The sequence below is a fragment of the Fundulus heteroclitus genome, chromosome 12, assembly GCF_011125445.2.
Source record: "Fundulus heteroclitus isolate FHET01 chromosome 12, MU-UCD_Fhet_4.1, whole genome shotgun sequence".
Lineage (NCBI taxonomy): Eukaryota > Metazoa > Chordata > Actinopteri > Cyprinodontiformes > Fundulidae > Fundulus > Fundulus heteroclitus.
Window position 1 is genome coordinate 37,822,071 of NC_046372.1, and position 14,049 is coordinate 37,836,119.

At 48.3% G+C, this 14,049-nt stretch overlaps 1 protein-coding gene across 2 annotated transcripts in view; it reads right to left on the minus strand.

The window, feature by feature from the left end:
* Window positions 1–1,804: 1,804 nt before the first annotated feature.
* Window positions 1,805–14,049, minus strand: part of LOC118565024 (fibroblast growth factor receptor 2-like) — a 56,149-nt gene continuing 43,904 nt past the window's right edge. The window contains exons 9-11 of one of the 2 annotated variants that reach the window (XM_036144554.1): window positions 8,231–8,421; window positions 8,085–8,144; window positions 1,805–2,906 (exon numbers count right to left, since the gene is read on the minus strand). In XM_036144554.1, coding sequence (XP_036000447.1) covers window positions 2,706–2,906; window positions 8,085–8,144; window positions 8,231–8,421 — 452 coding nt within the window. In that variant the 3' untranslated portion in view covers window positions 1,805–2,705. The remainder of the gene's footprint in view (window positions 2,907–8,084; window positions 8,145–8,230; window positions 8,422–14,049) is intronic. The other variant, XM_036144555.1, reaches the window with a different exon arrangement.

A 14,049-nucleotide genomic window follows, 5' to 3' on the forward strand; every position in this document is an offset into this window, starting at 1 on the left:
AAAACATAAAATAAAGATACCACTTTGGCCTGCTAGTGGACAAACTGGTAAGCTTATTTTTTTCGTCTCTGTTCACTTTACGTCACTGTCCGGTGAGCTTGACGAAAAACCGGAAGTGTTGTCACCGTGCTCTTAAACTAAACAAAACAATTTTACCAGCATAGCTTCACTCAAATATAAATATTATTGCTTAATTTTTCACATAAATGCTACAAAATGTTACAAAAATGGAAAACAGGGCACTTAAAAATAGAAGTTTCAAATTAACTTTCTCCACGACATCAACAGTGTCACAGCTGCATCTAGTGGTGAAAAACTGAACTGAAATTATAACTGCCATTACAAATGTTATTTGATATATTTTATCATGGATAAGTAATTTCATTGCATATCATGTATCCTGTTTTTTTTTTAAGAGTCTATGCTTAATGTTCTGAATGCAAACAATCTTTGTATTAATAATTAATGGCACTATTAAAATCTGATATGAGGGGAACATTATCTTCCAAAGGCTCTCTACTGAAAAAGTTGAATCCATCTGCTGCTTTTTTTTCCTGATTTATGGAGGGGTCTGCGAAACTGCGCCCTCTAGAGTCACAATTAAATGGTTAAACTTTTTTTTTGTTATAGAAGTAGCTCCAAACAAATGTGTTTCCCCTTGTAATAGCAGCAGTGTTTCCTGTCTTAAGTATGGTGTGCTTTAATTTCATCAGCCTTCATCAAAAGATTTTGATAGTTTGGGTTGGAGCTTGGTCCACGCGACTTATCCATTGTAGCATCAATGAATATGTGATCAACCTCATGGTCTCTTGAAAAAACACCTTGGGCGGGCATTTACCTGAATAACTTAAACCTGGCTTGGCATAGTCACACTTACTGAGCTTGGATATGCCTTGGTGGAACCCCAAGGCATACCCCCCCCCCCCCCCCCCCCCCCTCTACTGCTTTGCCATGTCTTGTCTTTCTGAGCACTTTATTCATATCAACCAAACTCTGAAAAACATGGATCTGGTAAGCTGGTCTCTCAATACTATTGATCCAATTTTTTTCGATGGGTAGGCAACGAAAGGGGGACCAGTCCGGTCCTGATTTGACTAATTTTGTGGGATACACCCTATGTTCTGGGATGGAAAACGGTGTCTTTCGACTTTGTCATTCCTGGATGTTTGAAATGTTTGCATGTTTGGATTCAGGATACTTGGATTTCTACTTATTGGTTTTTGTGGATTTTTGATGTATCAGCAAATACAGCGGATGTCGGTAGCTATTTGGCCTTGATCAGGCTGCCGGCTGCATATGTAACGTTCGGACAGTGGATGCTTTCTGAACTGTTGGCCGGCTGATAACATCGAGGACAATGGCCTCTGGAGAGTGTTCACGGAAATATAAAGCTTATCTTATAAACACTTTCATCCAAACAGACATACATAACTGATGCTCATATAAACTGATGAATTTACACACAACTGGTCTCAAATGTTTACCTTCTGTGTCTCGTCTTATTTGTGCTTTTTGTGCGAGGCTTTTTGATATCTCAAACTGTATCCTGTTATAGGATAAAGTATGAGTTATGTTTTTTCCCTCCCACCTTCCTTCTTTTTTGTGACCTATCTTTTCACAGAGTAATGGCAGCGCCCTGTGGACACCGTGTGGTGACCTTGGCAGCAAGGCCTCAGTAAATCGTCTCCCCCTGTAGTGTTTGTGATGTTTGTTTGTTTGTTATGGCGATTGTACTGAAACAACAATTTCCCTCTGGGATTATTAAAGTATTTCTGATTCTGATTAATTACACACAGACTGGTGGTTTCAAGCCTTTATTTCTGTTGATTATGAAAATGTTGTGCTTAAAAAGATTACAATATTATATCAGACCAACAAAAAAGTAATATGGGTTTAATTAAAAGTATTAAATACCTGCTTAAAAGTGACTTTCAAGGTATCTGACCAATGATCCTCATCGGAACACCTATTCTATATTTATAGAAAACAATCAGCTGGAGCTCCGATAACATGGTGGTTATTGAGCATAAGCAGTTGATCACTTTTAAAGATTTTTTCATGAACATGTGTGACAGTTTAAATAAATTTGACCTCTTTTTCAGGTTTTTGCTTGCGTTGTCTGATCATATTTGTTACGATGTCTGAGCGCAGTTTTACTCTGTTGCCTCAGAGTGATGTCAGATCTCCACAGCTGCTTGTCTTCGTTTGAACTCCTGATGGTGGAGGCTGCTATCTTGAGCTTTTTGTTCCACCCAGTCTCCACCAGTTCCTCTCCATTTGGCTTTGTACTCCATCAGTTCTGAGCCAGTGACCCAAACACTGGTGTGACAATTCATTTTAATATCCTTCATTCATTTATAAAGTCCTTTACAGCAGCTAACCAGAGTGCTTTACAATAAAATCAGAACAAAAATTCAAAAAAGTTAAACAAATTAAAAAGGTAATACATTTAATAAAAGTTTGAAATCTGAAGTAAAAGACCACAGTGCTGCTAAGTATTAAAATCCTTCTAGAATAGCAGGGTCTTAAGTTTGGATTTAAAAAGGTCTGGGTCAGTGCCTGAACAGAGACTCAGAAGCATCTGCTTCCAGAAGCTGGTTAACATTTCTGAAGGCCCAGTCACCCCAGTGTTTAGATTTAGTTCTAGAAACATTCAAGAGGAACTGGAACAATTAACCTCAGAGATGTACCATGCACACAGCAAGTCAATTAAGCAAACCTGTTGCTGAAATATTGTAGAGAGAGACGGAACCACTTCTAGCTTCCAAGACTGTCAACCATGCAGAGTTATGAGAGTACCCAACATAATTGCCCACCAAGCACGTATACTCCCCAGCGTCATCAAAAGAGACATTTCTCAGTTGAAGGACTTCCATTTCCTTGTCCGTGGTGTTAAGGCCAGCAGTCTAAAAAATAAAGCAAGTAGACCCAACAAGGGAAGTTTAGGATTCTGAGGGAAAAGAGGAGAGAGGAGTGCTCTCCTCTTCAACACTAGACCCAAAAGTTAACACACCCAGAGACTCAACAGGGGGCTCTGTCAGGAAGAGCCCTCCAGTATCTGTTAGTGGGAAAAGGTTGTTAGACTGAGCCTGTACTGCAGAAGCTCTATTTGGGCCACACCATTACCACGATTACCATGCCCATCTCTAGAGATGGGCATGGAAGACTCCTCAGCAGAACAGGACACACTTAGGACTCAACCTCAGGGAGCAAGAGCGATAGAAGAGGGCAGGACAGGCCCTTACTAGGATTTACCTTGCTTTTGATTATTATTAATAGAAAAAAATAAGTACTGTGATTTTATGCTTTCTGTATGTTTACTTAGATTTACTAAGCTTCTTCCATTATTAGTGTAATTTTTTTCCTATGTAATATTTCCCTAATACGAATAATAATCTACTCTTGAAAATAGTCGGTGTGTCTATCACACAGATTTACCTAAACAAATAAAAAAATTGCTGCACATTGTCAGGATCCCTTGTTGTGTTTCTGTTGATTGGACTCACCTGTGTTTAATTATCCCCGTTGTGTGTGTGCGCGTGTATATAAGTTGCCACACTTTGTTTCCCCGTCGTCGGGTCATTCTGTGTTTTGCCTTCTGGTCCTCCTGTGCTCCCAAGTTTTTCCGTAAGTCTCTTGTTTCATTAAAATTACCTGTTTAATCCCATTGCTGTCTCTGCCTCGTTGCCGCCTATGTCCTCGCCTCCTCATACCCTGACAGTAATGACCAGACCAAGAGAGGGCCAGGCAACGGGGCTGGAAATAATCGGGCTGTTTAATCAGCTCTGGAGACAGAAGGAGAAGGTCTCCGAGCCGTGCTGGACTAACGCTTCGCAAACTTCCCGCGGGTGTCAGCCACCGGCACGAGGCAGGCATGGAGGACGGCGAAGAAGAGGAAACCCTGCGTCGTGCCTGGCTGACGCCCTGCATTCCTCCTGTGAGGGTCAGTCACCGTCGCCAACTCTTTTTTTTGCTTCCCTTCACTGCCGCCCAACAACCTTCACCCCGGCTCCGAGGCATCCGACCACACCACCTCCGCCCGGCAAGCAGCAGCCTCTCATCGGCCGGTCTGCGGGGAAAGCAGGGGCGTATAAAGGAAATCTCAGGATGGTGCCCAGGCCCCTGCAGCAGTCCCCGTCCAGCCACTCCGAAATGGATGATTGGGATGACCAGCCTGCTTTAGTTCCACGCTGTCCTAGAGCGCCTCACGTGGAGGAATCCAGTCGGTGGGACTTCTTCTATGGAGACAGAGATGATCTGTTCCCCAGCTGGACCGTTCCTGCTGCGCACGCCATGGCCAAAGCCTGTGTGGGTGCGCACATGCCTTCACCGGCCAGACCTAGGGCTCCTGCTGCGCACGCCACGGCCAAAGCCTGCGTGGGTACGCACATACCTTCACTGGCTGGACCAAAGGCTCCTGCTGCGCACGCCACGGCCAAAGCCTAGTGGTCGCCTCTGCTGCTGTCTCCACCTCACCACCAGCAGCAGTCTCCGCATCGCAGTCTGGCTTCCCCCGGCGCAGACGCCGGGCTCGCCAGCACAGAACCTCCCTCGAGGCCCAGCCAGACGCGTTCGTCTCCAAGTTCCCCGCTCCACTGGCCGCCGAAGACAGCCCAGTCCCGCCGGCCGCCAAAGAAAGCGCAATCCCACTGGCCGATGCTGAAGATCCCGCTGCACACGCCACGGCCCAAGCCTGCGTGGGTGTGCGCGTACCTGTACAGCCAGCTGTCTCTAAGTTCCCGCCGGCCGCCGAAGAAAGCTCAGTCCCGCCAGCCATTAGAGATCCTGCTCCACCTGCATTGGTGTGCACATCCCGCCGCCGCCGGCCTTCGCTGATGTCCCGCCGCAGTCCGAGGCCGCCGACGCTCTCAAGACCCGAGAGGGGGTCCAGGGGGATCCGCCTCTCTTCCACGATACTCCCGAGTTCCGCGAGGCTGTCCAGGGGGACCCGCCTCCAGTCATCGCTCCCGAGTTCTCCGAGGGTCCTGCTCTGGAGCTCCACGTCAGGAGGACCCAGATGAAGTTCCGTCCCCGGCCGCCTGTGACCCAGCTGCCTGGCCGCCGGCTGAATCTGCCTTGTCGCCGAGGTCGCCCTCAACGGCACCCTCCGTGGAGGCGACGGAGCAGCAGGTTCCTCGGAGGGCGCCGTGGAGGGCGACCACGGCGATGGAGCAGCAGGGTCCTCGCAGGGCGCCGTGGAGGGAGACCACGGCGCCCTGCGAGGACCCTGCTGCTCCATCGCCGTGGTCGCTCTCCACGGCGCCCTCCGAGGACCCTGCTGCTCCGTCGCCCTCCACATCGCCTGCAGATATTTCTTCTACTCCGCCGTTTGCCACGCCCGGGCCGTCCTCCGCCGGCCCCATCTGGTCCCAAAGTCGTTGCTGCCGCAGTTCAGCACTCCCAAGCCACCGTTTTGAGCCACCTTACCTCTTTGTTCGACTCTAGCCCGCCATCCTAGACCCCCTCCACCCGCCCTGGCCGGGTTGTTTTCCCTTTCTGATTGGACACTAGTGGGCGTCTGGGATCCGCCCTTAAGGGGGGGGGGGGGTAATGTCAGGATCTTGTGTTGTGTTTCTGTTGATTGGACTCACCTGTGTTTAATTATCCCCGTTGTGTGTGCGCGTGTATATAAGTTGCCTGAGTTTGTTTCCCCGTCGTCGGGTCATTCTGTGTTTTACCTTCTGGTGCTCGTCATGGATTGTCCATCACAAACACCATGTTCAAGCATAAGGGTGTCCATATGTGCTCTTGGCACTAGGACACCCTAGGTCGCAGTTCAATGAGCGACTTTGTTGTCGTTTCATCGGATCTGCGGCCGTATGTCTTGGACACTCGGGTGAAGAGAGGGGCGGAGCTCTCCACCGACCACTACCTGGTGGTGAGTTGGCTCCGATGGCGGGGGAGCAAGCCGGTCCGACCGGGCAGGCCCAAACGCACTGTGAGGGTCTGCTGGGAACGTCTGGCAGAGTCCCCTGTGAGGCGGAGCTTTAACTCCCACCTCCGGGAGAACTTTAAACACGTCCCGAGGGAGGCGGGGGACATTGAGTCTAAATGGACCATGTTCCACGCCTATTGTTGAGGCGGCTAGTCGGAGCTGTGGCCGCAAGGTTGTCGGTGCATGTCGCGGCGGCAACCCTCGAACCCGCTGGTGGACACCAGCGGTGAGGGAAGCCGTCAAGCTGAAGAAGGAGTCCTACCGGGCTTTTTTGGCCTGTGGGACTCCGGAAGCAGCTGATGTGTACCGCCAGTCGAAGCGGCAGGCGGCTCGGCTGGTCGCCGAAGCAAAAACTCGGGCGTGGGAAGAGTTCGGAGAGGCCATGGAGAAAGACTTCCGTACGGCTTCGAAGCGATTCTGGTCCACTATCCGGCGTCTCAGGAGGGGGAAGCAGTGCAGTACCAACACTGTTTACAGTGGGGGTGGTGTGCTGCTGACCTCGACTCGGGACGTCGTGCGTCGGTGGGCGGAATACTTTGAAGACCTCCTTAATCCCACCAACACGTCTTCCATTGAGGAAGCAGAGCCTGAGGACTCTGGGCCGGGTTCTCCCATCTCTGGTGCTGAGGTTGCCGAGGTTGTTAAAAAGCTCCTCGGTGGCAAGGCCCCGGGGGTGGATATCGGGGGCAGTTCCCCTGGATTGGCAGACTGGGGTGGTGGTCCCCCTATTTAAAAAGGGGGACCGGAGGGTGTGTTCCAACTACAGAGGAATCACACTCTTAAGCCTCCCTGGTAAGGTCTATTCAGGGGTTCTGGAAAGGAGGGTCCGTTGGATAGTCAAATCTTGGATTCAGGAAGAGCAGTGTGGTTTTTGTCCTGGCCGTGGAACACTAGATCAGCTCTACACCCTCAGCAGGATTCTTAAGGGGGCATGGGAGTTTCCCCAACCAGTCTACATGTGCTTTGTGGATCTGGAGAAGGCATTCGACCGTGTCCCCCGGGGGATCCTGTGGGGGGGTACTCCGGGAGTATGGAGTACCGGACCCTTTAATAAGGGCTGTCAGGTCTCTGTACGACCGGTGTCAAAGTCTGGTCCGCATTGCCGGCAGTAAGTCGGACTCGTTTCCGGTGAGAGTTGGACTCCGCCAAGGTTGCTCTTTGTCACCGATTCTGTTCATAACTTTTATGGACAGAATTTCTAGGCGCAGCCAAGGTGTTGAGGGGATCCGTTTTGGTGGCCTTAGGATTGCGTCTCTGCTATTCGCGGATGACGTGGTCCTATTGGCTTCATCAGGGCGTGATCTACAGCTCTCACTGGAGCGGTTCCCAGCCAAGTGCGAAGCGGCCGGGATGAAAATCAGTGCCTCCAAATCAGAGACCATGGTCTTGAACCGGAAAAGGGTAGAGTGCCTTCTCCGGGTTGGGGAGGATGTGCTGCCCCTAGTGGAGGAGTTCAAGTATCTTGGGGTCTTGTTCACGAATGAGGGGAAGATGGAGCGGGAGATCGACAGGCGGATTGGTTCAGCGTCTGCTGTGAAGCGGGCGCTGTACCGATCCGTTGTGGTGAAGAGAGAGCTGAGCCAAAAGGCGAAGCTCTCGATTTACCGGTCGATCTACGTTCCTACCGTCATCTATGGTCACGAGCTTTGGGTCGTGACCGAAAGAACGAGATCCTGGATACAAGCGGCTGAAATGAGTTTTCTCCGTAGTGTGTCTGGGCTCTCCCTTAGAGATAGGGTGAGGAGCTCAGTCATCCGGGGAGGACTCAGAGTAGAGCCGCTGCTCCTCCACGTCGAAAGGAGCCAGTTGAGGTGGCTCGGGCATCTGGTCAGGATGCCTCCTGGACGCCTCCCTGGAGAGGTGTTCCGGGCACGTCCCACCAGGAGGAGGCCCAGGGGAAGACCCAGGACACGCTGGAGGGACTATGTCTCCCGGCTGGCCTGGGAACGCCTTGGGATTCCTCCTGAGGAGCTGGCCCAAGTGGCTGGGGAGAGGGACGCCTGGGCCTCCCTACTGAAGCTGTTACCCCCGCGACTCGACCCCGGATAAGCGGAAGAAGACGGACGGACGGACCTTCTGGTCCTCCTGTGTTCCTCGTTCTCATGTGCTCCCAAGTTTTGCCGTAAGTCTCTTGTTTCATTAAAATTACCTGTTTAATCCCATTGCTGTCTCTGCATTGTTGCCGCCTAGGTCCTCGCCTCCTCATACCCTGTCACACATAAAATCTGTCATTTACAAAAAGCATTATGAACCTTTTTAATAAAATGAATAAAAAAAAAACAATTAGGCTCCTACCTTCAGGACACGGACATAGGGTGAACCATCAGGACCAACGTGGCTTCCATTGACCTCAAAATGTTTCAGCCACTGAATGTGAGCCTGAGAGTCGCTGAGTACTTTGCACTCAAACTCCACATCGCTGCCAACCACTGCAGTACGATTGGCTGGCAAACCAGCCTGCAGGATCGGCCTGTGGTTACAGTATTCTGCAACACAGGTAGAAGGGCAAAGAAACCTTTGTTTTGACTTTTGGTCTGCAGTAAGGCAGATTTTCAGCAATGAAGACAAATAAGTCTGTATGTAAAGTACACACGGCTGACTGATCATCAAACAAACTAAATAAAGTACCACATTGAGGCATAAAACCAGAAAAGGCCAAGGCTGACCTGACATAGTACCTCATCTTACAACCATACATTCATTGTAATTAATTAAGATTATATGTGATAGACCAACTATAAGGTTTATGAAGTGGATGGAAAATAACCCATAGTTTTCGAAATATTTTACAAATAACAATCAGGAAAGTGTAGAATGCATATGTATTATCCCCCTTAACTCTGAAGCTCCCATATTAAATTCAGTGTGATCATCTTTAAGAGTCATCTAATTATAAACAGAGACACCCTATTTCTAATTTAATCTCAGTATAATCTATCAGGACGTGGCCATGCACCTAAACTGAGAAACGGAGGGATAATACTGTCTGATATTATAGCACATTTTACTGTCCTTGCAAACATGTCATTATGAGACAACAGGGAAGGTGGATTTTGCAGCACCACAAGTAACTCCGTCTATGCAGCTCTGTGCAAGCATGGCAGGTGCAGAATACAGTTGCAAAAACCTATGGCCCCCATTTCCATGAGGTTTTCTGGTAAAAACGCTACAGGACACAGAAAGGGTGGATCCAGTCAACTCCGACTCATTTTTAATCCAACTAGACATCTAGACATGGAAGTAGAGATGTTTTACTTTTGTTAAAAAGTGAAATAGGAGTGTCAACACTTTATTGTTCAAGTTAGTAGGTTAAAACAGAAAAACCCAAAACTGTTCTCCCGTGATTGTTTCAATATACCAAGACTGCCTAATATGAGGAGAATCATGTCTGTTTAAACTCCTTTAACAATATTTATGCTCTGATTTTCACTCATCTCCAGAAATTCTGTCTGCTGCAACAAAAAACTTCACTTTCCTGAGTCCATTCCTGCTGTCTGCTTTATTCTTATAATATATTTTTTTTTTCTAGATAGGCCCACATGAATGGATCAAAAGGAACAGACCCCAGATGTATAAATACATCACACATCACAGAATAAAGTTAAGACTAGGGGGGAAAGTAGTTGTGAGAACTTGCTGGTATTATTACACTCTTTTTTAAGAATGGAGAACTGCTTTTTTATTTAATTTAATTTAAGAGTCCCACTCATGCAGAGTGCCTAAAGGCTCCATTCTTGGCCTCTTCCTCTGCTCTCTTTACCCCGTCCCTTTGGAGTCAGTCAGCTGAGGAGCAGTGGGTGAGAGCGTTGAGGCACAGAAACACAGCACATATAGTTCAGAAACAATTTGGAATGAATAAAAAAGAAACTCATAAACAGACTAAGTGGTGTTTTAGACTCCATCTGGTTAGTGGATCTGTTTTCTGATCCAACGTGCAGCCATTACTCAATTGAATTGACTGAGTGAAGGCTTTATCTGGCAGCCGCTGACCCCCCCCCCCCCCCCCCCCCCCCCGCCCCCCTTTACCTGCTGCGTATAAAGTACCGGTACAGCTTACTTTCACCACTGGTTAAAACCAAAATTATTTATAACTCTGATCGCTGTTCCTGCTCCTCTGTTAACACAAGCAGCAGCAGGTCACAAGCGGTTAAACAGCTTCTGTGGAGCTGAAACAGCTCCACAGAAGGCGGGTTTAGTAATAGTAAGTAATATAGAACGAAATTTTTTCTCTGCTTTTAACCAATCACAGCAGTGGGCTGCCATGTGAGGCGCCCACTGCGTGGGTGCACACGTACCTTCATCGACCTTCGCCTCTGCTGCTGCCTCACCACCAGCAGCGGTCTCCGCATCGCGGGGTTAAGGGTCTTGCTCAGGGACCCAGAGTTCAGGCGCTTCTGATTGCCAGACGGCTACTCAACCCATCAAGCCACAGTCCCCCGGCCATACTGTCAACTTTGGTCTCACAAACAAGGGTCAGCTCATCCGGACTTCCTCTGTCTTACGGAGACCTGGCAACCTAATGGTAAATGGACTGAACGTATATAGCGCTTTTCCAGTCATGCTGACCACCCAAAGCGCTGTACACTATAGCCACATTCACTCAGTCGCTCTCACTAACGTGCACACATTTATACACCGAGACGCAGCTCGGTAGGAAGGTTAAGTGCCTTGCCCATGGGCACATCGACATGTGGCAAAGGGAAGCTGGAATCGAACCCACAACTTTATGGTTGCCAGACGACTACTCAACCCTCAAGCCACAGTCGCCCCATGACTAATGACTTCTCCCAGCTCAACGCCTCCACTCCACTTGGGTTTGTTTACCACTCTCTTCCTTGTGGCTCTGGCTGCAGGGGAGGTCGCACTACTCCATCGCGAGAAGTAGAAGATGTCGCCAGTTTCCAATCCAGTTTTCCACTCTATGGAAATGCTCTGCAATTGAATTGTCTGGTCCACTCCGATATTTATTGCCATAGTCTATCGTCCCCCCAAACCACACAGGGACTTTTTAAACGAATTCTCCATACTACTCACCCATCTGACCACTCTCTCTTAATGTCATTCTCCTAGGTAATTTAATATTCATATGGACAGTATAAACCTTTCATTCACCAGAGACTTTACCTCCTGCCTTGATAGTTCTAGATTTCATCAGTATGTTGATTTCCCCACCCACATAAAAGGAGATTCGCTTGATTTGGTTTATCCCCTCCAACTGTTCTGCTGATGATGTTCATATTTCTGTTCACTTTCTTCTGTCCTTCGATGTCTCCCTGTCTCTTTTCATAATCAAGCCAGTCCGCCAGATTTCTTTTTGCAAAATTAAGAACATAAACACAGACATTTTATCCTTCCACATTGACAATATCCCAATCCCTGCTCTTTCCTCTCCGGACCACCTTGTCACCCACATAATCTTCGTCCTATCTCAAATCTTCCCTTTATTTCTACAATACTCAAGAAAATAGTGTCGGCTCAACTCCACGCCTATCTTACCCTCAACAGTCTTTATGAGCCTTTTCTAGTCTGGTTTTCGCCCCTTCCATAGTACTGAAACCACCCAAATAAAAATCACAAAAGATCTCCACATAGTTGCTGATTCTGGACTCCTATCCATCTTCATCCTCCTCCATCTTAGTGCGGCCTTTGATACCATTTCTCATTCCATTCTCCACAATAGATTATCTCCTCTTGACTGGGTGCTCTTATCTCTCTGACCGCACTCAGTTTATTCAACTCAAATCTTTAACATCTCACCCTTCCCCTGTCACTACTGGTGTCCTTCAAGGCTCAGTTCTTGGCCTCCTCCTTTTCATCACCTGCCTCCTTCCCCTTGTAAGTATTTTTTTGCAAATTCAACATTCATTTTCATTGTTACTCGGATGACACCGAGCCCCCCCCCCCCCCCCCCCCCCCTTGTCCCTTAGTGCCTACTTGAAATTAAAGACTGGTTCACCTCAAACTTCCTTAAACCAAACAGTGATAAAACCAAACTCCTCCTCGTCGCCACCAAATCTACCCTATCCAAAAGTAATAGTTTCTCACTACCCATTGACAACTCCTTGGTCTCCCCCTCCCCTCAGGTCAAGAGTCTGAGTGTCATCCTCTACTCCTACCTTTCCTTTCAGTCAGACATAAATAACATTAGCCGGTCTGCATACTTCCACCTACGCAACATAAACCGCCTCCGTTCCTCCCTTACCACGCACACTGCCTCTGTCCTTATCCACAGCCTCATCACCTCCCGTCTTGATTATTGTAATTCTCTTCGTTTCGGTCTCCCTCATAAATCCCTCCATAAACTCCTACTTCTTTAGAACTCAGCAGCTTGTGTCATCACCAGAACCCCCTCTTTTCATCATATTACCCCTGTCCTTCAGCAACTCCATTGGCTCCCAGTTGAATTTAGAATACAATTTTAAATCCTTCTGTATACTTTCAAAGCCATCCATAACCTTGCTCCTCCATATCTGTCAGACCTCCTTCAAATTGCCACCTCCTCTCGCTCCTTCAGATCCTCCTCCTCCATCCACCTCACTGTACCCCCAGCTCGACTCGTCACCATGGGGAGCAGAGCCTTCACCCGAGCAGAGCCTGGAGGGGAATCCAAGAGAGCCAAGGGAGGAGTGCGGCCAGGAGAAGTAAAGTCTTTCATCAGAGGAAGGCGAGAGTCCTTCTGACGAGGGAGGATGAGAGACAAACCGGCGGGGAAGAGGAGACTTAGGTGAGCTTTTATAGTAAGGCTTCCAGGTGGATTGAGTCCAGGATGATTGATAACAGGTGTAGGTGATTAAGGGAGAGTTTATTAAGATCAGACACGGAGCGGGAGGCGTCAGCGTCTACAGCGGGAGCCTCTGCAGGAGGAGACAACAGGTTAGTGACCACGTTTATCTGAAAGTGCTTGCACACAAACGTGTCGGTCACTAACCTGGTCTTAATGCCCAGTTCAGATCCAGTAGCGGAGGTAGATCCCAGCTGGCGGGTCGCCAATCCGGCGCGGTGGTTGCCGCTCAGAGAGTCCCAGAGGCAGGTGTATCGAAGGTCAGAGGACATGCAGGAGATCAGAACCGTGAGGGCGAACGTGAGCAGGATGAGCCGTAGAGCGAAGCCAAAGACGAAGTCGGGGACATGGTCAATGGACGGAGCCAGGTGATCAGAGAGCCAGTGAAGGACAATCCAGAACGGAGACGGGTCACAGTTCCAGGTTCGATACACAGATCAGCAGACAGACTGAAGGATGGCAGGCAGGCTCGGTGGTCAGGAAACGAATCCGGTCGGTACACAGTGGGCAGAGATCAGGCAGGTAGTCAGGTCAGACAGAAGTCAGAACACAGATCAAGCAAATCAGAATCAGACGGGAACAGGCAGGCTAAGAAGTTGAGAGGCAGATAGGTCGGGATCAGGTAATCAGAACAAACGCTGGAATAAGTCTCACAAAAGCTCAAAATAATCTGGCACTGATGTCTGGTTTGAAAGCTGGTAATATACTAATGGGAGCAGGTGGAACAGGTCTGAGGTGATGAGGAATGGGCGGAGCTAAGCAGGTGTGTGACAAGAGTAATCAAACTAGGCATCAGTGCCGAGATCATGACAGTAGAGCTTTACTGTCACACAAAAAAACTCATTCAAATCCACAATATTCCAAATAATTTTTTTGTCCATTATTTCTTTACAAACTCTCTACGCCGTCAGGGTTGTGAAGCATAAATTTGAACGGTTTCAAGATCGATTCCCTTTCGTTCTCTTCCAGTTCTTCCTTCCACAACCTCCCATATTGTGAAGCAGCGTCTGCCTTTGGTTCCTCCCCCATGACAGAACATCAGGCAGGTCCACTAACAGAGAACAGTGTTTTGTTGGCCTCAACCCACTCTGCTGCATTTCTCTAGCTGTGAAAAATGCTGTCTTCAACCACGTCCTATGGAAAGAACAGGAAGAAAGATGTTTGTACCATAGCTTATAGATAACCAAAATGATCAGTTGTAATATTAAAAACAAAAATACAAGCCCCAAAAGGGCAATGATGGGATCTTTTCTCTCTAATAGGTCTAGGTAGACCTTTTAGAGAGCTCAACAAATGTTAATTTTGAAAATAAGTACACCTGACAGTTTTTATT